This window comes from Rutilus rutilus (assembly GCF_951802725.1).
Source record: "Rutilus rutilus genome assembly, chromosome: 3".
Taxonomy (NCBI): Eukaryota; Metazoa; Chordata; class Actinopteri; order Cypriniformes; family Leuciscidae; genus Rutilus; species Rutilus rutilus.
Window position 1 is genome coordinate 19161079 of NC_140211.1, and position 27461 is coordinate 19188539.

The 27461-nt window shown below is 37.8% G+C and overlaps 1 protein-coding gene across 15 annotated transcripts in view; it reads left to right on the forward strand.

Moving 5' to 3' along the window:
* The window catches only part of plekha7b (pleckstrin homology domain containing, family A member 7b), a 97603-nt gene extending 74726 nt beyond the window's left edge, over nt 1-22877 (forward strand). For 2 of the 15 annotated variants that reach the window (XM_084404640.1, XM_084404648.1), the window contains 18 exons: nt 137-220; nt 479-604; nt 1524-1640; nt 3230-3298; nt 4106-4186; nt 4796-4945; nt 5049-5150; nt 6442-6607; nt 6738-6898; nt 6981-7172; nt 7262-7364; nt 8548-8639; nt 9440-9658; nt 11460-11642; nt 12284-12417; nt 13876-14018; nt 17056-17217; nt 21889-22876. In XM_084404640.1, the coding sequence (XP_084260766.1) occupies nt 137-220; nt 479-604; nt 1524-1640; nt 3230-3298; nt 4106-4186; nt 4796-4945; nt 5049-5150; nt 6442-6607; nt 6738-6898; nt 6981-7172; nt 7262-7364; nt 8548-8639; nt 9440-9658; nt 11460-11642; nt 12284-12417; nt 13876-14018; nt 17056-17198 (2265 nt within the window). In that variant the 3' untranslated portion in view covers nt 17199-17217; nt 21889-22876. Of the gene's footprint in view, nt 1-136; nt 221-478; nt 605-1523; nt 1641-3229; nt 3299-4105; nt 4187-4795; nt 4946-5048; nt 5151-6441; nt 6608-6737; nt 6899-6980; nt 7173-7261; nt 7365-8547; nt 8640-9439; nt 9659-11459; nt 11643-12283; nt 12418-13875; nt 14019-17055; nt 17218-21888 lie in introns of all 15 variants that reach the window. The other 13 variants (XM_084404644.1, XM_084404645.1, XM_084404654.1 and 10 more) reach the window with 11 other exon arrangements.
* Nucleotides 22878-27461: the final 4584 nt, after the last annotated feature.

The following is a 27461-nucleotide window of genomic DNA, read 5'->3' on the forward strand; positions in this document are numbered from 1 at the left end:
ACTTTTACTTGACTTCAAAAATGTACAGTATCCATACCTAAGAGTGAGAATTTGAGAATAGTAGTAAGAGAGGACTGTGAATTTCTTCATTGTCATTCTCAACGCCACCATTCTGTATAATTTTGTGTCTCTGCAGACCTCGCAAATGGAAAGGAGATCTATGCCAATGATGGGCTACATCACACACACAGTCAGTGCACCAAGTCTTCATGGAAAAACGGTAAGACTTCCATAAAGAACAGACTTTTTCAGACCTATCTTGGAAACGTAGGGAAACAGAAGATCTGCTTGGTAGATTACATTTCGGCCACGAGGAGCGTTTTGCTTTCTAGTTTTGAGAGAGTGATCTGAAATATGCCGTTATAGCCTGGCAGTTACATTTCGCCACTCCTATTGGCCAAATTTCACAACATCTCACCGCTGCCCTGGTGGTCACCTCCTGAAGTGCTTTCTTTCCCGTCTCCCCGCTGTCCTGCAGCCGGAGGAGTTGACCCTGCTGCTCATCCAGCTCAGGAGACACCAGGCCAAGATGGCCAGCGTGCACAGCGACACATTCACACACCTGCAGAACCAGCACAACGGCCTCTCAGGCCCCATTTTGCAGGTCAGAGGGTCATTTCCCCCTCAACCCACCCTGAGCATATCATACCTCCCTTTCCTTAACCCCCATTCTGTGCTCATCTTTAAAGTTGTGCGCTGTTGGTTCTAGTTGTGACTGCGTTGGTTTGGTGTTAGCTCTCCGTTAGCATGGAGTCTGCGGTAGAACGTTACAGCTTGGGCTGCGCAGTTTGACGTAACAGCCTGTTAAGTGTTTTTGAAGAACCTTTCCTCTGCATTTTGCTTTTTTTGTTGGGACTTTTTTTTCTTAGTTTCTTCCTCTCTTGTATTTTGGATCCTCAGATTGCTTCTCAGATGTTAACAGCATGTTGCTTGTTGACTTGCCTGCATTCACATGATTGAATGTTGCCATGAACAGAAAATATAAAAAAACATCACTGGTTTACTTGTGTATATGGAAATTTAGATATGAAATGTGTCAGATAGGTACTCAGAAATTAGTTTAAACATTTGGTAAATAGTAACACATAAGCTGTGTCCCGCTCTATATCTCTGTCGGTTGCAGGGTTGCACATTAAAACTTAACTAGTATTCTACAACATTTACAGCATTGTTATAAAATGCTTTACTGCACACAGATGTTTGCACTCTGTGTAAAAGTGGTCCATTTCACGTTTTCTTAAATCACGTCTTTACAAAAAATCATGCTCTGAATAAGTATAGACCTTTAGAGTGAAGAAACAAATCATTTACTTATTCAATAAACTTATGGCACACCTTCAACAGTGCATCAGTCCGAGTACAAATTAAAGATGCTTGTCGTCATTAGGAATAAAAAAAAAGGGTCAATCACCCATAACATGCACTTGTGTTATAATATATCAGCATTTTACAGTGTCTCACTCTTGAATGCTGTACTCTTAGCCATGAGTCATGTGACCTCTTTCTTCATTTCCCACTTAAAGGCAGATGACACTTACATCCAGCTGAAGAAGGACCTGGAGTATCTAGATCTGAAGGTGGGCTTTATTGGACCTGCCTTCACCTTCTTCCTCCGCCCATCTTCTCCCTCTCTCCTCAAGGCATAAACTCTTCCTGATTTATTCCCCCTCCTTATTCTCTGTAGCGGCTGCTCTGCTCTTTAACCCTGAAGGATGTGTAGAGTGAATTTTGAAACCGATGATTACATTTACATCAGTCAATATTCACAGAGAGCAATGCGTCATTTTAAGCTTTTATTGCTAAAAATCAGATTTTATGCTGCAATTTAGCAATTAAAGTCTTGGCGGATGCATGGATGTAGTGACTAGTGATGGCTGCAAATGTTAAGAGTCCAGGAGGAGAGTTTGTCAATTGAAGGTCAGATGGACGCTAGAATCTGACTCTGAATTGTCTTTCCTTCTGTACAGTTGCATTTAGGGCTGCACGATATTGAAGAAAAATGTGATATACAGTAACTTGTTAAATAATGCGATTATGTGATGTGCGTAATTTAAAGTCCCCCTGTAGTCAATCATTTTATCCCTTGAAACACATCTCCTTAGAAAGGCTTTGATCATCAGAACGTCAGTGGAGAAAGGCATATTATTGTAATGTACATCATATACATAATTCACCCGCTATATTGTTAAATGTACCAGATTTTTCATAAAGCCATTGCAATATGCAAAATCACAACATTTTGATCAATTCAATATATCGTGCAGCCCTAGTAACCTTTATATATCTTATATAGAGTTTCTCCGCTTTTGTCACAAACTTTATGGTCACTGACTTTTCCGAGCCTCTTTGAAGTGGAGTGCATTACTTGCTTTAATTAATCATTCATATTTCCAATGTATATTTCCAATGTATGCCTAAATTTATACCTACAGTTCACAGAAACCCTTTTTATCTTCATTTCAAACAGATGAAAAGTATTGAACCTCTCATCTATTCGGTACACAGTGCGTTCTGTTTGAATGTAAGGATGGCGTGTGCACAACATGTGACCATCGTTGTGTGCATTGCACATGATCTGCAGAGTCATACTCATATATGCATGTGCTTCTTTTGTTGTGTTGTTGTTGTTCTTTTGGTAAAATATCAATACTGCACTGATGAGGGTTTGTCATAGAGATTGCATTGTAATTGTGACCATTATGTGAATTATTTCAGTACAAACATTAAGCATCAACTAATTATTCTAGAGTCTGAGGTTTTCTGTTAACGAGTGAACGCTTACTGACAGCTGCTCTTACTTATGCAGTATCCTTTAGCTAACTCTTGTTTATCACTAAATGATTCACTCCCACATGAGTTCATGTCAAGTTCACTGCCGATGAAAGTATTGATACTTTGCCAGAGACAGAACAGCGCTTTGGGTGGATCGTTGCGGTTCTCCCCAAATACCCCAGTTGCTATTTGTTGGTAAACACATCATCTCAGAGCTTCCAAAAACAGTGTTGGTTTGTTTTATGCTTTTTTTGCTTGTGTGTTCATCTTGAGATTTTACAGTCTTGTTCTTTTAGTTTGCCATAGCACAGTTTGTTTACATGATTTCAGCAACATTTTGTCGATAGAATGTGCAGTCTTGTTGGTTGCTTGATCAATGCAACCTTACAGCCAACATAGTCTTGATGTTGATGCTAATGTTGGTGAAAGTGTATGAGCTTTTACATTTTGTCAACAGGTAACCGGACGTGACTCTCTTAAAGATCGACCACCTCGGCCTGTTAAAATAGCTGAAAGTGACATAGATGTAAGTTCTCTTCTCTCTTTATTAATGCCCACTTTCTGATCATGAACCTCCCCTTTCGTTCTCTCTGTTTGCTTCTCACAAAAAGCTGTTACTCAAGCCTGAATTTGTACGCCCTGTGGGGAGAAGCAAGCTCTCTCGGTGTCAAGAAGAAATTGAAATTATTGACGAGGGCTTTTTATATTCAATGCTCAATTTAAAGAGAAAAATACATGCAATGGGAGTTTTATACTTCGGGCTTGTAAATTTTTCAGTTTGATTTTTGTATTCCAGTGCTCTCGCTGTTTTTCAGTTGATTGGAGGTAAATAATCTGGAAGTCCTGGCTTTTCATCATTAACATTGTTTCGGTTTAACAATTTATACGAATTTTGTTGGTGGATTTATCTGTGTGATGAATATTTAATGTTGTTAAAACAACAATATATGGCTGTAAAATAATAACAGCTTAATAATTAATCGGAGGGAATGATAAACAGAGTGGAGAATAAACAGGCAGTGTGAAGAAGACCGTAAACAAGACACTTCTGCAGCTTCCGTCTCTCTCGCACGCGCGCACGTACCCTGTAACCCATTTTTCACTGAGAAAATGCTGTTTGTTTCTGCAAATAATGACACCAAAATTGTCTTGGGTGCATGGAGTTTATGCTAATGAATATCTTCAATAGTGGAAAATGTTGAATATGGAATAGCGGAAGAATGTTTTCCGTCGGCCTTCTGTTTGATATGTTTGTATACTTTAATGGATTCAGTTCAGACATGCCTTCTGTTTGGTGACCATGATTTATTGCTGTTTGTGATTGTCTCCCCAGGTTAAGCTTAGTAGGTTATGCGAGCAAGACAAGATCCTACAGGAGCTGGAGGCCAGTATACGCACACTAAAAGAAGATAAGGTGCTTTGTTTTTTTCCTCATCTGAATTCCGTATTGTAACCCAGGCGTTGATGCTGTATTGTGTTGCACGATGTCAACTTTATACACTACAGTTCAAAAGTTTTGGGCCAGTAAGATTTTGTTTTTAAGAAATGCATACTTTTATTCTGCAAGGATGCATTAAATTGATCCTATGCATACAAAATAATGTTACAAAAGTTAGATATTTCTATACTGTTCTTTTGAATGTTCTGTTCATCAAAAAAGTGTCATGGTTTCCATGAATATATTAAGGAGTATTGAGCGAAAGTGACATTTTTAAAAACCTAACAGACCCCAAAAAGCAATTGTTAGCTTGAAGATCTATTTCTGCTTGATCTAAGCCTTTAAAATGACTTTTGCTGTTACAACCTAATATAGTCAGATTGATTCAGCCATATCAAATAACCGGTTTTAGATCTAATTTTAGATGTTACTACATGAAGCAAATTTTGACCTAAATGAAATGTTGTTTTCAGAATTCATTAATCACAGAGGAACCTAGTGTCCAACCTGATGTTTCGGGTCCCTAGTGCTAGTTCTTTTCGAACTTCTTTATCTGCATCGTCTTCTGTTTCTCACCTTATCTAGGACAAGCTCGAGTCAGTTCTGGATGTTTCCCATCAGCAGATGGAACAGTACCAGGACCAGCCCGCCCATGCAGAAAAGATCGCCTATCAGCAGAAGCTGTTACGGGAGGATGTGGTCCACATCAGGGCGGACATCTCACAGGTGTCCACGGTGAGGACACACACACTGACAGAAGACTCAAGAATATCAATGCAATACTAATATCAGCTTATTGCACTAGTATTGAGGCTTGCTTCTGCTCTGTGTTAAACAGGAGATGGAGAACGCTTGGGCAGAATACAACCACTTAGAGAGAGATGTGGACAGACTGCGTTCAGTCCTTCAAGACCAGATGGCCCACAGTGCTCTCTCTCAGGTCAGACCCACAGGAAAATGACACCAAGCTGATTTAACTCTTTTCAAAATGTAAATGAAGGACAGAGGTCTTTCTTTACTCAAACCCAAAATTGTTTTTCAGCTTTTATCCCTTTAATGCATGCTTCCAAACTAAAGTATCAATACTGTTTGAGCGGCAAAATGTATCAAAAGATGTTAAACCGTGTCTCCTTTTCTATTCAGCATGCATCTCTCAGTCCGGTAATTGATAGAGAAAGAACAAAGTAATGAAAGAGATATGGAGCTCTCAGAGGCGGGGTGAAGATCTAATGTTAGTTTTTGATCAGCGTGATAGAGTCGTAAGAACAAGGCATACCGTGTCTAAGATTATTGATTTCTCAAGTGTTTGTGTGAGAGCGCACACAGACAGAGTCAATAAATTATGGCTTGTTCTGAAAATACAAATAAGAGAAAATCCTATCCTTTCTTCAGTGCCCCTTTGAGCTCTAAATTTGCCTCTTAGAAAATCAAAGACGAGCCTCAGGGTCGTCATATTTTTTTTAACAGTGTTCACAGCAGTAAGAAAGTACTTCTATTCTATTCTATTCTATTCTATTTTAAGCTGTTGGTTAATTTAGATTTTTCATCTGTTTTTGTTAAAAATATTGTTCTAATATTATTTTATTTTATATTATATTAATGATCTGAATACTGAAAAACAGACACTCATTTTCAATATTCTATACACTTGAATAGCATTTATATATTCTGATATTTCTATATATATACAGTACTGTGCAAAAGTCTTAGACATGTTAAAAAAAAGGTTTCTTCAAGCGTCTTGGAGACGTTCCCGCAGTTCTTCTGGATTTAGTCTCAGTTTTTTTTGTTTCTTCATGTAATCACAGACGGACTCGATGATGGTGAGATCAGATCATACCGGCTGTTGTCAGACTCCTTGTGCATACACAAATCTCACTGGATTATTACAATTAATGGCAAAAAGAATGTTTGGAAATGTAAACTGATATTTCCTACTGACACACTACAGCAAAATATATAAATAACTGATTTAAAAACATTTTTTTGGGAGGGGTGGATATTAACATGCCTAAGACTTTTGCACAGTACTATATATATATATTTGCATATCAAATAATATATTCAGTTTTATTATTTAAGTAAATGTAATGCATAAAATGATGTACTGAAGTATGCGCACTTGTATTCTGTTCCCTCCTGTTTCAGGCTTAAATTTACTCTTTTATTCAGTTTAATAGTTGGACCATTTTATTTCATCCAAAATTATTCAATTCTGTGCTACTGTGCAGCAGGAGAAGTCTCAGCTGAGGAAGGAGCTGTGGCGGATCGAGGATGTGCTTGCAGGCCTGAGCTCCAGCAAAGCCAACTACAGAGTGACCATTGACTCTGTGCGTAATCCAGGTGAGAGCGGGCCCCTGCCTGCCATCACTCCCATGCACTGGAGCACAGACCGAGGTACTGAGGTCAAACATCACCACACGCATCTTACTGCGTACAGATGCTACTGATAATCATGCATGTGTTTTTTTGTGTGTTTTTTTTTTTGCTTTGTGATGTCGACATTTGGGATGTTTGCGTGTCCCAGAGAGGAAACTTGTGCCTTCAGCGTCATTGTCCGCAGTGCCTTCACTCTTCACTCCATCCATGGGTGAACTGAAAGCTGCTCAGTCCAGTCCCCATCTCAGCCCGGTGCAGTCTACCCAGCAGCCCCTGCAGCTCTCAAACCCAGCCCACAAGCAAAAATGGGTGAGTGAGTGAAACTAGGCAATCAAGATACTACTTTAGTCTATTTATCTGTATTTATGGATGTTTATGTTTACATATGCAGCCTGAGGAAGATGCTCCACCCAGACCCCCCCTGCCTCACCTCTACAGCCCAGATGAACACCCCCCAGCTGTGCCCCCTCTCCCCAAAGAGACCTCCGTCATCCGCCACACATCAGTCCGGGGCCTGAAACGGCAGTCTGATGAGCGGAAGCGTGACCGTGAGATCGGGCAGTACACTAACGGAGATCATAAGGTTTGTGACACCCGGATAAGGCCAGCTGTCATCTGTGCTAGTGGTTAAATGTTATTATAGTTCTGAGCTCTATTCTTCTGGGACTGTAGGTTGAGATCCGGGCATTCCTCAGTGAGCCTGAACTGCTGGCAGTTGGTGGACAAATGGGGGGCTTGAGCCGTGACAGTGGCTACCAAACTCTACCAAACAGAGGTACACACAGACCTGTACACAGTCAGACTCACACTCGCTGAAAAGGGAATGCAAGGTTTGGTTCATGTAAACCACAGTACAGTTCATTGGTGATGTAAAAGCAATCCGCAAGTAATATTATTAACTATTAACTACTAATTAATTATTATGTATATTTTCTTTGTAGCCTGTGCAGGTGCTTCCCATCTTCAATAATTCCCATTTGGAGAATTTCGACAAATATTAATGAATACGTTTAGGATACATAAGATGCTGTGAATGTGAACTTAGTCTTAACATTACGAACTACGAAAGAGCCAAATAGGTGAACAATATAATTTCCACCACCATCATCTTCTTCAATTGTCAAACACAATACATAATTTGAGATGTGATGATAAATTATACTGAGGTGAAAATGTGCATGACTTTCAGAAAAACATTACAGAATTTTCCTTTGAAACAGCTATACTACTGTTCAGAAGTTTGGGGTTAGTAAGATATCTTTTTTTAAAGATATTAGTACTTTTATTCAGTAAGGATGCATTAAATCGATTTCAAATAAATTTGATTTCAAACAAATGCTCTTTTGAACTCTCTGTTTATCAAAGAATCCTTTGTATAATGTTTCCAAAATAATCCAAAAGAGTAATGGTTTCCACAAAAATATTAAGCAGCACAACTTTTTTCCAACATTGATAATAATAAGACATTTTTCTTGAGCATCAGATCAGCATAATATAATGATTTCTTAAGGATCATGAGACACTTTGCCATCATAGGAATAACATTACATTTAAAAATAGAAAATAGTTACTTTAATTTGCTCTAATATGTCCCAATGTTACCGTTTTTATTTTATTTTTGATCAAATAAATGCAGCCTGGGTGAACATAAGAGTCTTTTTTTTTTATATATATATATTAAAAATCTTACCAACCCCAAACTTTTGAATGTACATACTGTTGGACATTGTTAGCAGGCAAATTAAAACTACTAAAAACAATTGTGCTTTAATAGCATCCACAGGGCCACAAGTGCCCATAGCTGAAGAAACACGCTTGCCTAATTGCGTACCAAGTGTGAATGTGAAGACTCAGGTTACTCAGTGGGCAGTGATGCTTGACGTTTAAAAGTATGATCTCTCAGCTCATAATTTGAGATGGTCTGAAAGATTTGTCTAATCCAGTCCAACTTCTGTTAGGTTTGACTAGCTCATCTTCAAGACTGAACCAGTCATCAAACATTTCATCGTTCGTCACCCTTAGAAGAGGACTCACCACCACAAGCTTGAAGGTAGGAAGCCAAACAAGTCCTGAAAGTGTCTATTGAGAGGCAGAGGGACATAAAGGGTCTCATAGTTTGCTTTGGCAGGTTGATTAGATGCAGCGGCAGTACAAACCGCTGAGCACATGAAATAAAAGCAGCCAGTGTGGGCTTGAGCCAGACTGTACTTTGCGAATGAGTTACTGCCGTAGTGTTGCCATGCAGACTGTGAACACAGTGTGTGTCTCCAACCCTGATGGATTCATGCAGAAAATGTTAACAGAAATGAGCACAGCAGATCTTCGAAATGGACTCTTCTACTTGTTTTTTTTTCCCTTCTTTTCTCATTCTCTCTTTCTGACTGACTGTTCACACATTATTAACAACACATCATACAAAATCACTTAAATTAAATTGTCTCCATAATATATTGTGATTAAATATACACTATTGTTTAAAAGTTTGGTTTGAAAGGAAAAGGTTTAAATGAAAGTTTTTGAAAGGAGTCTGTTATGTTCACCAAGGCTGCATTTATTTGGTCAAAAACACAGTAGAAACATTAATATTCTGAAACATTACAGTGTATTACCAATTTTTACTACTGCGATGGCAAAGCTGAATTTTCAGCAGTCTTCAGTGTTTCACATGATCCTTCAGAAATCATTCTAATATTCTGATTTGTCGCTCAATAAACATTTCATATTATCAATATTGAAAACAGTTGTGCTGTTTAATATTTTTGAGGAAACGGTGATGCATGTTTTTGTCCCCGCTGTTGCTTTGGTCCGGTTTCTTTCAGCATTATTAACACATCCTCTGGTGTCTCCTAGGAGAGACCAAAGAGTGCCTTGGAGCGTCTGTACTCTGGGGAGATCGTGCAGCAGCGCGGACGCATGAGCGCCGAAGAGCAGCTGGAGAGGATGAAGCGTCACCAAAAGGCTCTCGTACGGGAGCGCAAGAGAACGCTCAGCCAGGGCGAGCGCCAGGCCTCCACATCTCGCTCCTCCTCCTCCTCTGCATCCAGACCCGTGTCTGCAGACCTGGGATCAGTACGTTAGAGCACAATGACATGTTTTCCTCCAGAGAGGATTATCACCCTGACATAAATGTACATTCAGCTATTTACACTGTTTTGATGGAGAACTGTAAGATTTTGCGTTAATGCGATCAGCATTTTACCATAGTAGTGTCTGCCGCAGGTAAGTGGGTTTGTGGGAGGTGTTACAGAAGGAGACGGGAGAGATTTTTATCATATGTTGTCGGGACGCTTGCATGGGCTACAGAGTAAGGACAGATGGGAGTTATACTATTTGCCAATGAAAGACGTGGACTAATGTGTTTAGAGGATTAATAATGAAAGCTGATGTGCTGTTGACTCTCATTACAGGTTCAAAATGTTGTAATGACTTATATGAGCGTTTAATTTTAAACTTGGGACATGGATCTCAAGGGAGCAGCTCTTCTGGGATGGTGAATCAAAGTAGTGTGCTTTTACTTGTGGGGTGTTTGAAAAGTCCAAAGGCAGCACTAACATCAAAATGCTCTTTTAACCTATATAACAATAACCCAATGCTCAAATTTATGGGAAACAATGTCTGCTGTATTAGTGGACTCATATACTAAACTAAATTTCAAGCACAACAAGCTCTCAAACCTTTTAGCAGTTCATCACTCAACCATAATAATTATAGCATAACTAAAGTGTGAAACCAGACTATATTGTGCTTACCTCACTCATACATTTTTTTGTTTTATACTAATTTGACCAAATTTAACTTTTCACATCCGGCTTTCTAATAACAATTCTTCCAAACCCTGCTAAATAATTTTTTTAATGCAAATTGGGTCTGACTTGAGGCAAGTTATGGCCTTCTTTGTACAGAATAAATGACATGATCATATTTTGTTTTTTGATTTTAAAATATATCATTTAATTTTACAAAACCAGACCTGGTTTAACTTACCCTGGCTTTTGTTATTTTTAATTTTTTTAAATACTTTTATAATTTTACTCCATGTTTTACCAAAATGTATTGGCCTGGGTGATGTATGAATGAGTTGTGTTTATAATTGTATTACTTACTGAACATGTTTTTTAATCACTTGTATGATCATAATAATATAACAGCGAATTGTAGCATAATTTGCAAAGAGAAAATCAATTGCATAGCAATTTCCTCTATCTTTTTTGTAGATTTTTGCACAAGAAAATAAACACTTTGCTAGTAAAAAAGCAAAAGGAGGTAATTGTTCTTTTTCTGTCAACTGTGAATGTGAAACCGCAGTTTATTTCACGACACACTGATTTATTTTCTTTCCAGTAAGCACAATAAAGCCTGGGAATGAAGCATGTAAATGAAGTCGCAGATGGAGCTTTTTATTGCGTCTTTCTTGGTCTGCAGGAGTGTTGTACGCTACGGTTTGAGAGCTTGAACATGTGACACTTCAGACGCAATCACTTTTACATGGTACAGAGGTACAGGAGCGCACTGGGACAATATATAATTATGCTCATGGTTGCAGTTTAACCAAGTTTTGTGTGTTGTTTTTGTGCAGGGCTCCCCTCTTTAAACTTTTCATGTAAAGAATGAATGTTGGATGTAAACTGATATGTGCAGCGCAAAGGTCATTTTAGCTTTAATAGTGTCTGAGGTTCAGGGAAAAATCATTTCTCCTTAGTTAAGATCTCTTGAGCGTTACACAGTGTAACTGGAAATGTTGTGTTTTTTTTGTGCAAATTTTTCTTGTCCTGTAAATCATAAGAAGAACTAAAATTTTCATGTCCTCAGTTGGATGTGTGTAAGATCTAGATTGGCCGTCTCAGGGCTCTGTGTGTTTGTGTGCCTTCAGTGGAGAAGAGAGCAAGACTTTGATTTGCAGCTACTGGAGCGGGCCGTGCAGGGTGAGGAGAGACCAGTCGAACACAAAGAGAGACAGCGCTCTCACTCAGACGAATGGCTTACCCTGAGTAGCACACCCATGAGAGAGTTGGATCTGGAGCCTCTGGACTACCAGCTGGACCTCAGCAAAGAGGTAACCATACTACTTATAGGGAGAATTCCCCTAAAAATGAAAATTCTGACATAATATCCTCCTTGTGTGGATCAGAAAATGCTCAGTAACCATGCACTTGTGTTGTATGTACAAAAAGTGAATGTTGAGGGAGACCACAAATGTTGAGTCCATTAAAATGCAAGTGGTGCTCACTGCAGGACCACATGACGTCCAGCTCCACCTACATGGACCTAATGGCTGGAGTTATGTTTAACAATAGGGTTATGGGTAGGATTAGGGTGTGGTTTGACCGTTAAGCTCCACCCATCGGGTCTGCAGTGAGCAGCCTCTTAAAATGGGCCTACATTTTCCTTTTCTGTTCCACAGAAGAAAGTACGGCATTTTTGGTTTAACTATCCTGAGTTTAATTAAAGGGCAATCTCAGTAACCATTGCACTCAGGTACACTTGAATGTTAAAAAAAGTTTCATTATTTTGCAGCAATTGTTTAGCCTTTTATAGTTTCATATTATACATTAATGTAAGTTTTTTTTTAATTTTTTTTTTTTTACAAGAATGAAAAATTAATAAAGTAAATAAAATATTACAAATAAAAATATGGACAATAGATTTCAGATTAAAGTGATTGATGGTGTATGTTTGGTCTCAATGCCTGTATAGCTGTCAAAGCCTCAAAAGGTGGCCATCCCTGAGCGCTATGTGGACATGGATCCAGAAGAGCCCCTCAGCCCTCAGGAGATGGAGGCCCGGCACCGTAAAGTGGAACGAATCAAGAGCATCCTGGCTAAGTCTAGGTACTGACAGATCAGTCTCATTTAACACAGTCATCTTTATAGATGTTTTCTTGACGTTATATAGAGGGTATGCATTGACGTCACTTTCCCGCTGGAACACGCCCCCTCAGCTGGACTGAGTGGCAAAAGAGCATGACTGGATTTAATAGGGGAAAACGCAAATAAAACAAATAATTTTCAGTTTAAACTAAATGTTAGACGAGATATAGTGTTCCTTACAACTTACAAGATCCAGTGATCCAGGGATATTGACATGCAGCCAGAAATCGTGTTTCCTGACATTTATATGTGCCTGATTTAGACGACGGGGAAATGCATAAAGAAAATTTGCCCGTGAACGCTTTATATAACTATAATATAGGTAGGGCTAAATCCGGGTGATCACTTATATCAATGTTGTCATATCGTCGAGCCCTAAAACTTGTCAGTGTTTATTTAAAAACATCCAATTATGAAGAATTTAAGATGGTAAATGTTTAATTAATGAGTTGTCAATACAATAAAATATATAGGGTATTATTTTACCCCAAAATTCAACATATTGACTCAAAATGAGAACTGCAAATCCACATTTTGCTGCCTGGAGTCCAGTTGTTTCTATGAATTGCAGCGATCCATTTGCTTCTCTTTTCTGTAGCTTCCTGCAGTCGGTAAAAATATATCTCAGATTTCTTGAAAAATCTTTTTATACAATTAATCTCAAAGCTCTTTCCCGTTTTAGATGTGTTTTGTGTGTGTTTTGCGGCATTCATGCTAAAACCAGTGTTTGCCGGCCGACGGTGACGTCACATGCATACCCTCTATTGACCACCATTCAAAAGATTTTGTTATGTTTTTGAAAGAAGTCCCTTATGTTCACCAAGGCTGCATGAATTTGATCAAAAATACAGTAAAATCTGTAATATTGTGAAATACTATTACAATTTAAAACAGCAGTTTTCTGTTTAAATTGTTTAAAATGTGATATAATCTCGTGATATTCAACAGACTTCAGCATCACATAATCCTTCAGAAATCATTCTAAAATGCTGATTTAATGCTCAATAAATATTTCAATTAATTTCCCTTTTATTGTCATTGCTTAAAATACAACAAAATGAGTTACGGTGCATCCACACATGATACACAACAGCAATAGGTGCTGTACAACTATGACACATTAAGTATAATAAAATTCAGTACAATAACTTTGGCAACTGAAGTGAGGTTTTGCATGTAAAAATATTGCACAGCAGTGATCCTACACAATTAGTGCAACGGGTATTTCTTATTATCAATGTGTAAAACACTTGTGCTGCTTAATATTTTTGTGTGATTTTTCACGATTCATTGATGAATGGAAAGTTCAAAAGAACAGCATTTATTTGAAATAGAAATCTGAACATTTTTGTTACACTTTTCTCTGTGAGTTCATTCTGGTGTACCTGTTTTTTGTTTTTGTGTCTGTGTGTACATAAGTGTTCAGAATATACCTCCTCCAGCAGCAGTAGACAAGCCAGTGCTTCCAGACATAGACTCTGCTCTTCAAGAGCAGGAGAGAATCATCACCATGTCCTACGCCTTAGCATCAGAGGCCTCACTCAAGAGCAAACAAGTGGCAGGTAAACTAACCAGGAGGATTACTGTTCTACACAAATTACACTCCATATTCTATGGAAACACATCCTGTATTTTACATGGCATTTATTAGTCAAATCACAGACTGAATGTTTTTAGCAGTACTGTGAAAAGCACAAATCATGTTAAAGGGCAAGGACAGGGAGTACACAATGTGGGTTAAGATAGGCTAAGGAAGATGAATGAGTAGCCCTTAATAAACATAAAATCAGTTCACACTTGTATGACTGCCAGAGCTCCATTTGAAAATAGTAATTTCAGATATGGTCTGCAGTACACCCTGACAGTTCAAATACTCTGAAAAGATCAAGGTGAATGTGAAGAAAACCCTTCAGAAACAGTTGTTTGTAATTCTAATCTGACAGTGCCAATAAAACTTCCTAAACCGTCACTCTGACAGCTACGGAACAACTGTGAACGCTCTGAGAAACGGTCCACCCCGTTTCAAAACATCGGTAATGGAGGCGTGATGAGGAAGAAGAAAGAGCAAAGCCAAGCCTATCAGCCGCAATGTTAATAACTGAACATTATTCCTTATTAGCGCAGATCTGACGAGTAAAGATGCTTGCTAATTGGGAGACATGTCGGATCTTTCAGGCTGGGAGGAATCTCTTGATGAGGCCATTTTTTTCAGAGCCGATCAATGACCCAGTTGAATATGCACTGGGGCTTGTTCACTCTGCATCCCGTGGCAGCACTTTGAACATCTTTCTGAAATGGCATAAAAGCACACCATCGTTTCATCTTTAGTTCTTACAGAGGCCTCATTCACTCTGCCAGGTCTAACCTTCAGACAGGGAGCAGTCTCTCTTAGTCACACAGATTTGCAGTCAATTCGTCCTGACGCGACGGATCATAATGTGTAAGGCAGTATGGCGTAGTCAACAATTATCATTGGAGAACATGTCAGAATACCTAATCTGTAAGGGCAGGTCTGGGTTTTGATCAGCTTCTGCACATCATTGTGCATTTATTTTGAGTAAAGACTAAAGTAGTTAGAGCTGTGGTCTTTAAGCAAACAGTATATATATAAAAAAAACTTTTTTTTTAAGTTGAATGAACTATCGAATGTAGAAAACAGTTTTTACGCTGGTTAGTATGAGCAACTTAAAATATTAAACAGAAAGAACTTACAATATCAAGTTTGGTTGTGAGAGTCCAGTTAACAGGCTGCTGAGCATGCTCAGTTTGATCACTGATGATGCACTTGAATAATTGTGTTTTTAGTCAAAGCATGTGATGACAAAAATGTTTGTTTTCCAGAAATAATAGTTGTTTTAGCTTTATTTGGTGTTTTTAATTATTTATTTGCTGTACAGTTTAAACTAATGTCACCATCAGAGTGATAAGTGTTCTCTTTGGTGAAGTTTCTTCCATTTCAATGAGTAAATACGACTTGTTTCGGTGTATAGAAGTATAACCTTTTCAGTTTGCTCAACAAACTGATACAACAAACTAAGTTTTATGTTACTTGTGTAATATTAATGATCAGCTTAATGTAATGTAAAACTTGGGATCCACAAGTAAGTAACTTTAAGTTGATACAACAATTTTTCCTTAAGTTGAGTACTCAAAGTACTCAAAGCTGGTTGCCTCAAGTTTTCTCAACTTCTGATATTTACAGTGCATTCTCTTAGCATATTGAATTGTAGGGCACATGAGGGCATCACGTGTTGGCTTGTGACATCGCCTGGTTCCACTAACCCTCTTTGCAACATTGTTTTATGTCATGTCTGTTCTATCAATAAAAAATTGTAGGAAAGGCCACATTTTTTTGCTAAAACTGCTACCAACTGGTCCAATGGTGGACTACCAGCTAGAGGGGCCAAGGTCAACCTGGTTAAAGCTGGTAGACTACCTTGGTTAAAGGAATAATTTGCCAAACATGTAAATGTATTCACCCTCATATCGTTTCAAACCTATATGACTTTATTTCTAACTTGGAACCAAAAGGAGGAGTTAGTGCCTATGAGCACTTGGGATTTCATGTTTTAAAAAGGTTTCAAAAGCACCGTCAATGGTCCATGAGATATTCCTAATCTTTTAAATTTAGATGACCAAAACGTAAGTCATTATTTGTTGAGAATATTCTGTTAACCACTACAGTGAGTTGAACTCAAGAACCAGATCTTTCAGTTTGGTGAACTGAAAATACATTACGGTTCAAAAGTTTGTGATCAGTTAGATTATTTTTTATTTTTTTATGTTTTTGAAAGTCGTCTCATGTTTACCATGGCTGTATTTATTTGATCATAAATACAGTAAAAAAATAATATTTTTTTTATAATTTAAAATAACGTTTTTAATGTATTTTTTAAAATGTTATGTATTCCTGTGATGGCACATCATTCTCCAGAAATCATCCTAATATGCTGATTTGGTGCTCAAGAAACATTTCTTATCATCAATGTTGAAAACAGTTGTGCTGCTTAATATTTTCGTGGAAATCCTGATCATTTTTTTTTTAGGATTCTTTGAATAAAGTCTCGACAAACAGCATTTATGTGAAATAGAAATGGAAATATTTGTAACAATGTAAAATACTTTTCTTTTCTTTTTTTTTTTTGTAGTAAATTTTTCCTTTTTCTAAATCCGGTTTTCTCTCATGAATGTGCCAATGAGAGCTACTGCGGAAGATTTTCAGTAAATAACTAACCTGTTCTTCACAAAGTTATGGCTTCAAAAGACTTTGTATTAAGCTCGTAAATCATGCAGACCATTTTTGTGATCATTTATTGTGCTTTTTACTTCCTTTTTGAAAGCAAGAGCAACCAGTACAGCTCATTGTTTAAAAGGTCCCCCTTTGCGTTACACATTGGTAGAATGGAAGTCATACAGGTTTGGAATGACATGAAGGTGAGTAATTGAGGAATTTTTTTTTAAGTTTGACCGCGTTGATGACCTCAGACCAGTCTTATGTACCTACAAAAAGCTGTTTGTATTATGTAGCAGCAGTTAACTGTGTCACTAGCTCTCTGTGTGTTACTACTGTACACCCCTCTGTTCCTGTTTCTGCTTTAGCCTCACCGCCGGTTAACAGTCCCACCTCACTCCCTCAACCTCCTCCTCCTCCTCCTCTTCCTCCCCCCACTCCTGCTGCCGTCTCTACGGCTCAGTCTGCTCCCCCTCCCCTGAGCAATGGATTTCACTACACCTTTGTCTAATCAGAGAAAACAAAACAAAGTAAGAACTAACCGCTAACCGCTTAGCACGCTAATGTGCTTTTGCTAATTGTTCCGTGTGTGTTTTGACACCTTTTCTGTCTGCATGCTGCATGATTGTGCTTCCTCAGGGCTTGGGCTGCACTAGTAACTTCATGAGTAGTGTAGATTGGCCCCCCTCTAACAACTGCCTCCACATCTGGAGATAGAGAGGTGTGTAAATTGTGTGCAAATTGGCTTTTTGTGTACTGATAAGCCTAAAAAGCCAAAAACAAATGCTGTCTTTTGTGAAATGTTTGTAATTAACAAAGACTCTGGGAATCACGGAGGCAGCACTTATCGTTGTGTTGCCAAACAACACTTGCTTTGCCATCTGCAAAGAGCTTCGCCATTTCGATGTCTGTGACTGAATGGAAAGAACAGAATGGCAGTCAGGGTATTGTAAAAAACTTTAGAAGTACTTGTGCTTTTCTTTACAAAGCTGTTTCAGTGCAGTTCATGAAAAAGTGTGAATGGCTCACTATGTCTGTCCCACTTTCACCTGCTTTGTGTGTTCTGCTTCCCAGCATGCCCTAAATCAGTGCATTGCCATGCCTTCTCATTTGACATGCCTGCCGCGAGCTGTTTTATATACAAGGCACTGTCCACAAATACGGTACACTTTTGGGTCCCATTACTTTTTTTAAATGTGTTAAAGGCTCAAATGTCTTCTTGTTTGCAATGAGAACTATTACATAAACCATTATCTAACAATTAAATGAACCTAGCATCAAAAGTAGTTCATTTTACCTTATACCTGAAGCCTTAAAGCATACAATGTCATTATTTTGGTATTTTTATTTGATATTCAATTTGATGTAGTCAAAATTAATTTCTATTTTTAATTCATATTAATCACCATAACTGTAATATTTAGCTTTGTCCCACAATCCCCCCATTCACTAACTATTAGTAGCTTATAGTTAGGTATATAGGATATAGTCAGTAGAATGTCAGTTGAGGGACCATCAAAATAAAGTGTTAGCAGATATTAAGCAGTCTACTAATACTATGAGTATTATGTTAACGATCAACTTTTCTGAAGGTTAAAAATCCCCATTTTCAGACAATTTTTTAAGTCTTAAACCCAGCTTTATATTTTATTTGTGGGCCGCACCCCACCATGATTATACTGTACGAGAGATTCGAGTCACCTCATAGCTGTACATTTTATATGTTCATTAGCCAGTCCATTTAATCACTGAATGCCTGAGCTGCCTGTGTTATTCTGCTGTTTCAGCAGCATTTGAATGAAATTGAGCTGCATGATGCATGTCATGTTTGAAGTGTGTTTAATTCAACATTGTCTTTATGTAATATGCTGCACTGAAAGAAGGAGAGTGGAGAGTGTTTACCTGTCTGCTATTTAGTAAGGTAATCAGGGGCGGATCTAGAAATTATTTATAGGGTGGCAAGAGGACTGTGAGGGGTGGCAACACCAAAGCAAACAAGCATTCAGTCATCTATACTTAAATTATGCTAGATCATCTACACTCACCTAAAGGATTATTAGGAACACCATACTAATACTGTGTTTGACCCCCTTTCGCCTTCAGAACTGCCTTAATTCTACGTGGCATTGATTCAACAAGGTGCTGAAAGCATTCTTTAGAAATGTTGGCCCATATTGATAGGATAGCATCTTGCAGTTGATGGAGATTTGTGGGATGCACATCAAGGGCACGAAGCTCCCGTTCCACCACATCCCAAAGATGCTCTATTGGGTTGAGATCTGGTGACTGTGGGGGCCATTTTAGTACAGTGAACTCATTGTCATGTTCAAGAAACCAATTTGAAATGATTCGAGCTTTGTGACATGGTGCATTATCCTGCTGGAAGTAGCCATCAGAGGATGGGTACATGGTGGTCATAAAGGGATGGGCATGGTCAGAAACAATGCTCAGGTAGGCCGTGGCATTTAAACGATGCCCAATTGGCACTAAGGGGCCTAAAGTGTGCCAAGAAAACATCCCCCACACCATTACACCACCACCACCAGCCTGCACAGTGGTAACAAGGCATGATGGATCCATGTTCTCATTCTGTTTACGCCAAATTCTGACTCTACCATCTGAATGTCTCAACAGAAATCGAGACTCATCAGACCAGGCAACATTTTTCCAGTCTTCAACTGTCCAATTTTGGTGACCTTGTGCAAATTGTAGCCTCTTTTTCCTATTTGTAGTGGAGACAGGGTTCCCACGGGTCCTTGAAATCCTTGAAAGTTTTTGAATCTGAAAAAAAAAATTTTCAAGGCCCTGGAAAGTTTTTGAAAATAAACATACATAGATACAGGTCCTTGAAAGTGCTTGAATTTATTTTGTGCAAGAAGTTTTCTGGAAAAAATTCCATATTATTCCCTCAAGTCCGCTAATGTGTTATTTCGCCAACACTTCGTGGCCTATGCATACTAGCTTGCTTATTATTTTTTATTTATTTATTTATTTCGCACCAAACTACAACGATTGTACCTCAACATTTGTTCTCAACGATTGTTCTCTTGAGCCCATCCGCCTCAAGGTTGTGCGTGTTGTGGCTTCACAAATGCTTTGCTGCATACCTCGGTTGTAACGAGTGGTTATTTCAGTCAAAGTTGCTCTTCTATCAGCTTGAATCAGTCGGCCCATTCTCCTCTGACCTCTAGCATCAACAAGGCATTTTCGCCCACAGGACTGCCGCATACTGGATGTTTTTCACACCATTCTTTGTAAACCCTAGAAATGGTTGTGCGTGAAAATCCCAGTAACTGAGCAGATTGTGAAATACTCAGACCTGTATTGGCTGTACTGTACTGTACTGTACTGGCCCGTCTGTACTGTACTGTACTGTACTGTACTGGCCCGTCTGGCACCAACAACCATGCCACGCTCAAAATTGCTTAAATCACCTTTCTTTCCCATTCTGACATTCAGTTTGGAGTTCAGGAGATTGTCTTGACCAGGACCACACCCCTAAATGCATTGAAGCAACTGCCATGTGATTGGTTGATTAGATAATTGCATTAATGAGAAATTGAACAGGTGTTCCTAATAATCCTTTATAGGTGAGTGTATACTACATCTACTATAGTTAAAATCAAAATATAACCATAAGAGGCAATCATCAGGGTCCATGCACCAATGGCCCATGTGGATGATTAGCAGTCCAATTAAAATTAATCTTATGTTGTTTTTACAGAAAATTTGAATCTTCACTGAAAGTTAGGGTTTGATGAATCAGGTTACAGCAACACACATTTGTCAAAAGGGCAACTGACTTTCAAAGGAAATCACTCTCATACTGTTAGATTAAACAAGAAATAAAAAAATACCGCTTTAAAAATGTTTTCTGTTGTAAGGCACTTGTGGTAATGTGGACTTATTTAACATTTAAATTTAGATTAATCACATGTCATAGGATGTCACAGGACAATTTCAAATGAGTGTGAATATCTTGAAAAAGACAAATACAGTTGTTTCTTCATTTTAAATGGGAAGCAATATTTAATCATGTCTGGTTAAATTTGAAAAATGTTTTATTGGAGTCTATAAAAGTTACAGATTTCTATGTACCAAATTAAATAAAACTGTACTGTACACCATAGTTATACAAATGAACTAAATCAATGCATTTATTTCCATTCTAAGTAATGAAAACTGACAGAAAAACAGTAGGCTTAAAATATTCCTTATCCTATGACTCCCTCTAGTGGACAACATTAATATCACAACCTTCTTCTTTCAGTTGAAATGGCTGATAGTTTTAGAATTTGTAGTTGGCATCATAAATTCACTAGGTATCCGATTCAACTTTGGTGCTTGGACCCCAAATAACAAAATATCAATATCCAGGGCACCAAGAACACATCAACATATTCTAAATGTCCCTGAGCTCATTAAATATCAAAGATCTGAGACTTCTTAACAGAGGTGGAAATGTCTGTATGTGGGCATTACAGAAGGTCACCCAGAACCTCAACCACATAGCAACTACACAGCAACATTTGAACCACAACCCAGAACACTCATCTGTTTGTCTATCCTCACCTTCAAACGGTTTTAAATTTTAAGAAAAGACTTTGCCAAGCCAACTTAAAGCCTGTCTTTAGATTTAAGAACTAGATTCTTACCTAACTCTGCTATTAGTTTCTGTGATCGGGATCTACTTAATGGTTTCATTTTATTTTGTCGGATGTAAAATATATCCATGATGAAAGTGGATGAAAAAGAACCGTGAGAGTCATATCTGTTAAGGAAGTTGACTGCACACAGTGCATGTTGATTTTTTTTTTTGTCATCACATTAAAGTGCAGCTACTAAAATGCGGTACAGAAAATGCTGTGTAAATGTATATTTTATACTGGGATAAATCTGGGGTGGCAATGATTTTTCTTGGGGTGGCAGCTGCCACCCCCACCCCGGTAGATCCGCCCCTGAAGGTAATGCTTGTGTTATTTTAAAAATAAAAAGGGAAAAAAAGGCAGTTGAGTTTAACAGACTAAGTACTTACATGGGTTTCAACTGTAACTTTTTTTCTTTCTTTTTAGCACATTGACAAATTTGTTAATTTAGTACACCCTTATTTGTGGGTCCTTTTTTTTCTTAAGTGTATTATGTTATTTGTTTTGCTTTGTTTCTTTACATTTGACATCTCTTACTCTTTATCTCTTTTCTAGCCAAAGCTGTGTCTGGATATTGAGGTGCTGTCACATTCTGAAAACCCCACTAGTGGTGGACGAACTTAAACTCTGCTTATCGAATCACATCGCTCACATTTAGAGATGACGTTAGTGCACTTTTGGACTCACATGGGAACTCACTTCCGACAAGCATTTTTGTAGAGCTTTTATTTGATATGGACATTTTGCTGTGGAAACTGCTGTGCATATGCTGTACAAGATCTAACCATGATAACCCAGATATAGAGAGCCATTTTATATACATTATTGCACTTTTAATATGCACCGTATTGTAGAGAACATTTAAAAGCTCATGTTTCACTTCTCAAGGCAAGACAGAAGTCTGGATGGATTTCAGTTTGAAATACGATGGTAATGTAATGACAAAAAAAGTATTATAAATGTGACGCATTATAAACATGAAGGGTACAAAAAATGTCAAATGTTGATTGTATTTTGTCAATTCAGATGATATTCTTACACCAAATCACTTGAAATATTATTTTTATGTATCCAGCACTGCCAGTTTCCAGTTAGCTTGCAAATGCATTTTATTTTTGTTGACAAAGTTAGGGGAAAAAAAATAACAAAATAATATTTTCAGACAGGATTTGTGTGAAACGGGTTGGGGAGGGATATGCCACATACTTTTCTTTTCTTTTTTCTTTTTTTTTTTTTTAAAGAAATTGTAAATATTAAAGATATTAACAAGCTATTTGTCTTTTATTCTGTTTGTGTTATCAATGAAAGAAGGAGAGAGAGAGATAATTTCAAGTTTTTATCTTCAGAGGAAAAGTGATGTCAAGTAAGGTATTTGTGAAATGATTTGAGGGTTTTACATTTGCATTGCATTAAAAGCAGTCATCAACTCCAGTCTCCCAAAATAATCTCTGAAGACATAGAAATTTATGAAACTTATTTATTGCCCATTAATGTGCTCTCGTCATCGCTTCAAGGATTTCCTTTAAAATGTGCATTGTGTTTTGACCACTATATGATGAGTAAGGCTTACAAACATAAGCATTTTAATATTCGGATTTCACACAGCTTTCTACAGTTTTGATCAGCATTTAATATATAGCTTTCCTATATATTAATATATAATATAGTTAGCTTTCCTGTAGCTCAAAAAGTAGAGCGTTGGCGCTTGCAACGTCAAGGTCATGGGTTTGATTCCCAGGGAAAGCAAGAACTGATAAGAATGTAAATGTGTACCTTGCTTTGGATAAAAGCGTCTGCCAAATGCATAAATGTAAATATACAATACTGTGCCACAGTCCTTCTTAATTACATTTTGATCAAAAATGTAGAAAGCCATGTGAAATTAAAATGCATACAAAGGTCTCATTCTTAAATCTATTAGAGAAATATTATAATACATTTAAGATTTAGACCTTTATTTCAACTCCACGTTTTGCTGACTGATCCAGCGCCACTTTTATCTGTTACTAAGTTAGTTTGAATACCACAATTAAAAAAAGCATCCATTACATGATGATGATTATCATTGTACCTGCAAAGGACATTTCCTAAGACGCTCTTGATTGGACTTTTTTCGAGTTGTAGTGCGAGTGGGTCTGCATGGCTGTTAGGACACTTTGTGTTGCAGCCCTCAAGTGAGATCTTTATCTGTAATTGGAGAGTAATTACAGTCTCTCCACTGCTGTATCTTGTTCTTTGAAAGCACCTGTGAGACATGCTGCTCCTCCCATAGCTCCACAGCAGGAGCTGCCACATCTCACTGCATCTGATTAGAAGAAGTGAGAGGTGGGCTACTGTGTGTGTGTGTGTGTGTGCGTGTGCGCGCGTTAGCGAGCCTGGTGGGCATGAGTTTGATCACATCCGCTTTTCTGCTTATTTTGCAATAAGCGGGCTGTTTTTCCTCCTCCAGCAGAAATCCACCCAAGACCATCCACAGAGAATTGTGGCATTTCCATTTATTGATGTTTGGCTGCTATTTCATATACATTTGTTATTCCGCACTCTGGATTTCAAAGAGAATAAGAAAAAACCCATTATGCAAATTCTGTCCTGTTCTGTTAAATGCACTGAATGTCTCTCGCACTAATGCTGCACAAAATATTTCGCACTCGTTCAAAGAAGTTTAAAGACACGTATGCAAGTACGCCTACAACTGTATTTAGACGCTTTGTCATCCAAGGATTCTGTGACATTGAGTGTTTGAAAAACATTGAACCTTTGTTCAATCCAATTCATTTGAGCATCTACTGCATTATTCCATACCGAAGTTCTGGCACGTCACAGGTGCTATTATGTTGATGTAATTCAATTCTTGATGAATACATGGCTGTTTAGGATAGAATAGATGTTCCTTGGAAATGCAGAAGGAATGCTGTATTTAAATGTGAATACTGTAAATGTCCTTCATTTAAATGAATGAATGATAGATTGAAGAGGAGGAGAGGAGAGGAGGGTAGGGTAGGGAGGGGAGGGGAGAGGGGGTTATTATTGCTCTTTATCCACCGCCCAACTAACTGTGAAAACTCTCAGGAGGATTGTGGGGATTTTCAGCAATAATGTCCATGGCAAGAGCTGTAGTCATTGCCAAGAATCATTTACAAATATGCAGTTGAGTATAGACTATTTGTCAATATTGACATGAATCTGGGTGGTGTTCTCTCCACAGTACTACTCCAAATGCTCTCTGGTGAATTGGAGGCGACTGTTTACTAAATGTCTAGGAGTGACTGAATTAATTAGCTTAAAACTGTGTGCAGCATTTCTCCATGAGTCTCCATAAATTTGTCAAAACATGATGTGTTTTGGAGTGGCTCAAATCATTCCATTCTGTAAATAGCCACCTGTTTCAAAGTGAAATCTGAGCGGCCGGAGTGGTTTTGAACTATTCTGACCTTGTCTTGAGAATGAAAGCGACCCTGGAGTTTGACAGCTTTTTTGCTTTTTTTTTTTGAATCGATGCTGACAAAACTCCAGTAGTTTATGCCACTATTCAGCTGAGGAATAAACAGAGATAAAACAGTGCACAAAAGAAGCCAAAGTGCGTTTAGTAGTGAAGAACCACAGATGGCCCCTGTAAGGTCAAAGGCACAATGTGTGGACGCAACTGTATGCCCCCAAAAAACAAAACACAATGTTTACACAAACTTGGGCCTGGTTTTGCAGTGCAAATGCAAGCGATTTCTCATAACCCTCTGTTCATGATGTAGCCTTTATTTAAAATGACCCAAGTTTGACTCTCTGTGACAAAATACAATATACAATTCATGGGCTCTTTCTTCACAAAATATTAGTAGCCTCACAGGTCTATCACATTTGTTGTTTAAATGCATTTAATGTGTTCTGTTATAATTATTTTGAATTGTATAGACAATTATATTGCTTATTAGTCAAATAATTTTCCAGTAAAATATATAATCATTTTACTTTTCCAGTAAAATATATAAATTACTCGAATGTATTTAATATTTATAACATAAAAGACCATTGAACATTTTTAATGTTTTTGAAAGTCAGTGAAAACAGTAATATTGTGAAATATTTATCATTTTAAATAAATGTAGCCTATACTTGATTCCTGTGATGACAAAGCTGAATTTTCAGTATAATAATTTTAATGCTCACAGTTGAAAAGAGTTGTGCTGCTTAAAAGGTTAGGTCACCCAAAAATTAAAGTCTGTCATTGATTACCTAATTAAATGTCGTTCCAAACCCCTAAGGCATTCGTTCATTTACAAAATATTAATCTCCAACATGCATTTACGTAACAACTTCTGTTCTCGCGTCAACACAACACACATGTGCTCTTGTTAATGTGTTGGAGATTAATATTTTGTGAATAAAGTGGTAAATTGTTTTGTTTTTTCTCGCAAAAAGAACCCACGTCGCTTTATAAACCTGAGGTTAAATCATTTTACCTTTCTCGGGCTTGAAAGTGGTGCTTGTGTTGCTGTCAATGGAGAGACAGAAAGCTCTCAGATTTCATCAAAAAGATCTTCATTTGTGTTCTGAAGATAAATGAAAGTCTTACGGGTTTGGAACATGAAGGTGAATAATTAATGACAGAATTATCATTTTTGGGCAAACTAACCCTTTAATTTTTTTAGTTTTTTTATAACAATGTAAAAGTTTTTTACTGTTTGCTGAATAAAAATATAAATTTCTTTAAAAAAAAAACATCTGCAGCATATAAGCATTATTATTATTTGTCAAATGGCATTATAATGCATAATAGGTGGTTAATATCAAACTTAATTGGGATGTCAGCTCCTGTTTTGAAAATAAGGACATAAGAACAATAGTTAAATTGATTGTTTAGCTCATTCTCACATGTGATTGATGCATATAAAGCACTGTATAAAAAAAAAAAAAAAAAATTATATTAGAGGAAGAAAACTTCCTTTGCAGGAGCGGTTGCCCTTCAGAAAACTTTTTGGGGGGTTGAAGTTCAGTTCAGTTTCTCTCCATTCCCCTAATCACCAAACTGTGAAACGGGTCACCTGTAGCCAAACCTGTATGTGTGAATAGGAGCATATTGAGGTGGAGAAGAAGCCACATTAGGCATTCTGGCAATATGCCAGTCAATGATTTGCACGCGCCCTTTCTTCACTCTCTTATTTCATTGCCCTGACTCTTAGATGTGAAGGGACATCACAGATTCACTGTGATATCCATTGTGTGCACCCAACAAATGATATTCAGCTGAAATCACAAATTCCACTCCTTTCCAGATCCGTCCACGTCTCTCCGGGCGCTAATAATTCAAAGGCACACAATTACCGTATTTTAAGACTTTGTGTTGTCTCGACGTGGCATTCCCAACACGGCAGGGATCCTCATAGCTTCTGCGTCTGACTTATGCATTCACCTAAGGGAGGATGAGATTCTAATACAAAAGGTACTTTGAATCCAAAACGGTATCTTATGCTCTTTTATCACCATTGATTTACTATCTATATGTTTGGTGAGAGACGCTGAATAATTGAGGAGGCCGGCTTAACATCATTCAGTGTTCTTTTATACACATTCCTGCATATCTAACAGAAGAATAGATAAAACTAGAACAGAATGTAGGCGGATAATACCTCAGAGTCCTGCCTCATCTTCAGTAGAACAGCAGAGCAAAGATTTACTCGTGATCTGAAATGTCAAGCCGTCTTTGTTTGTTCTCGAGAACAATAAAGATGTTAAAATTCACAGAGACTAACATCTTTCTGCTTCAAACAAGATGAGAGAGAAAACGTAATCGTTCCAGACAAACGATTACCTCTGCATGCGTAAAAAGTGCTGTGCGCAACAAAGCAATGAAACCTTTTCCCTAAATGCCCGGCATTTACAATACCTACAGTGAATTGGGCTTTTTGTAAACATAAATGAGGTAAATGTCCTTGGGCTTTTCAGTTGATCCAAACAGTTCTTTTAACTTCAGGAAGCCTATTTTGCTGCACCTCTCGCATCAAATTAAAGCGAAGCACTGTCTCAAGGCAGAAAAACATAACACTTTGGCTTCGTTTTCTTGCTGTGTTTGCGAAACCTGCCAATTAATCTTTGATGAAACCATTTAATGAGGCTCACCTAAAGCTTCTAGTGTT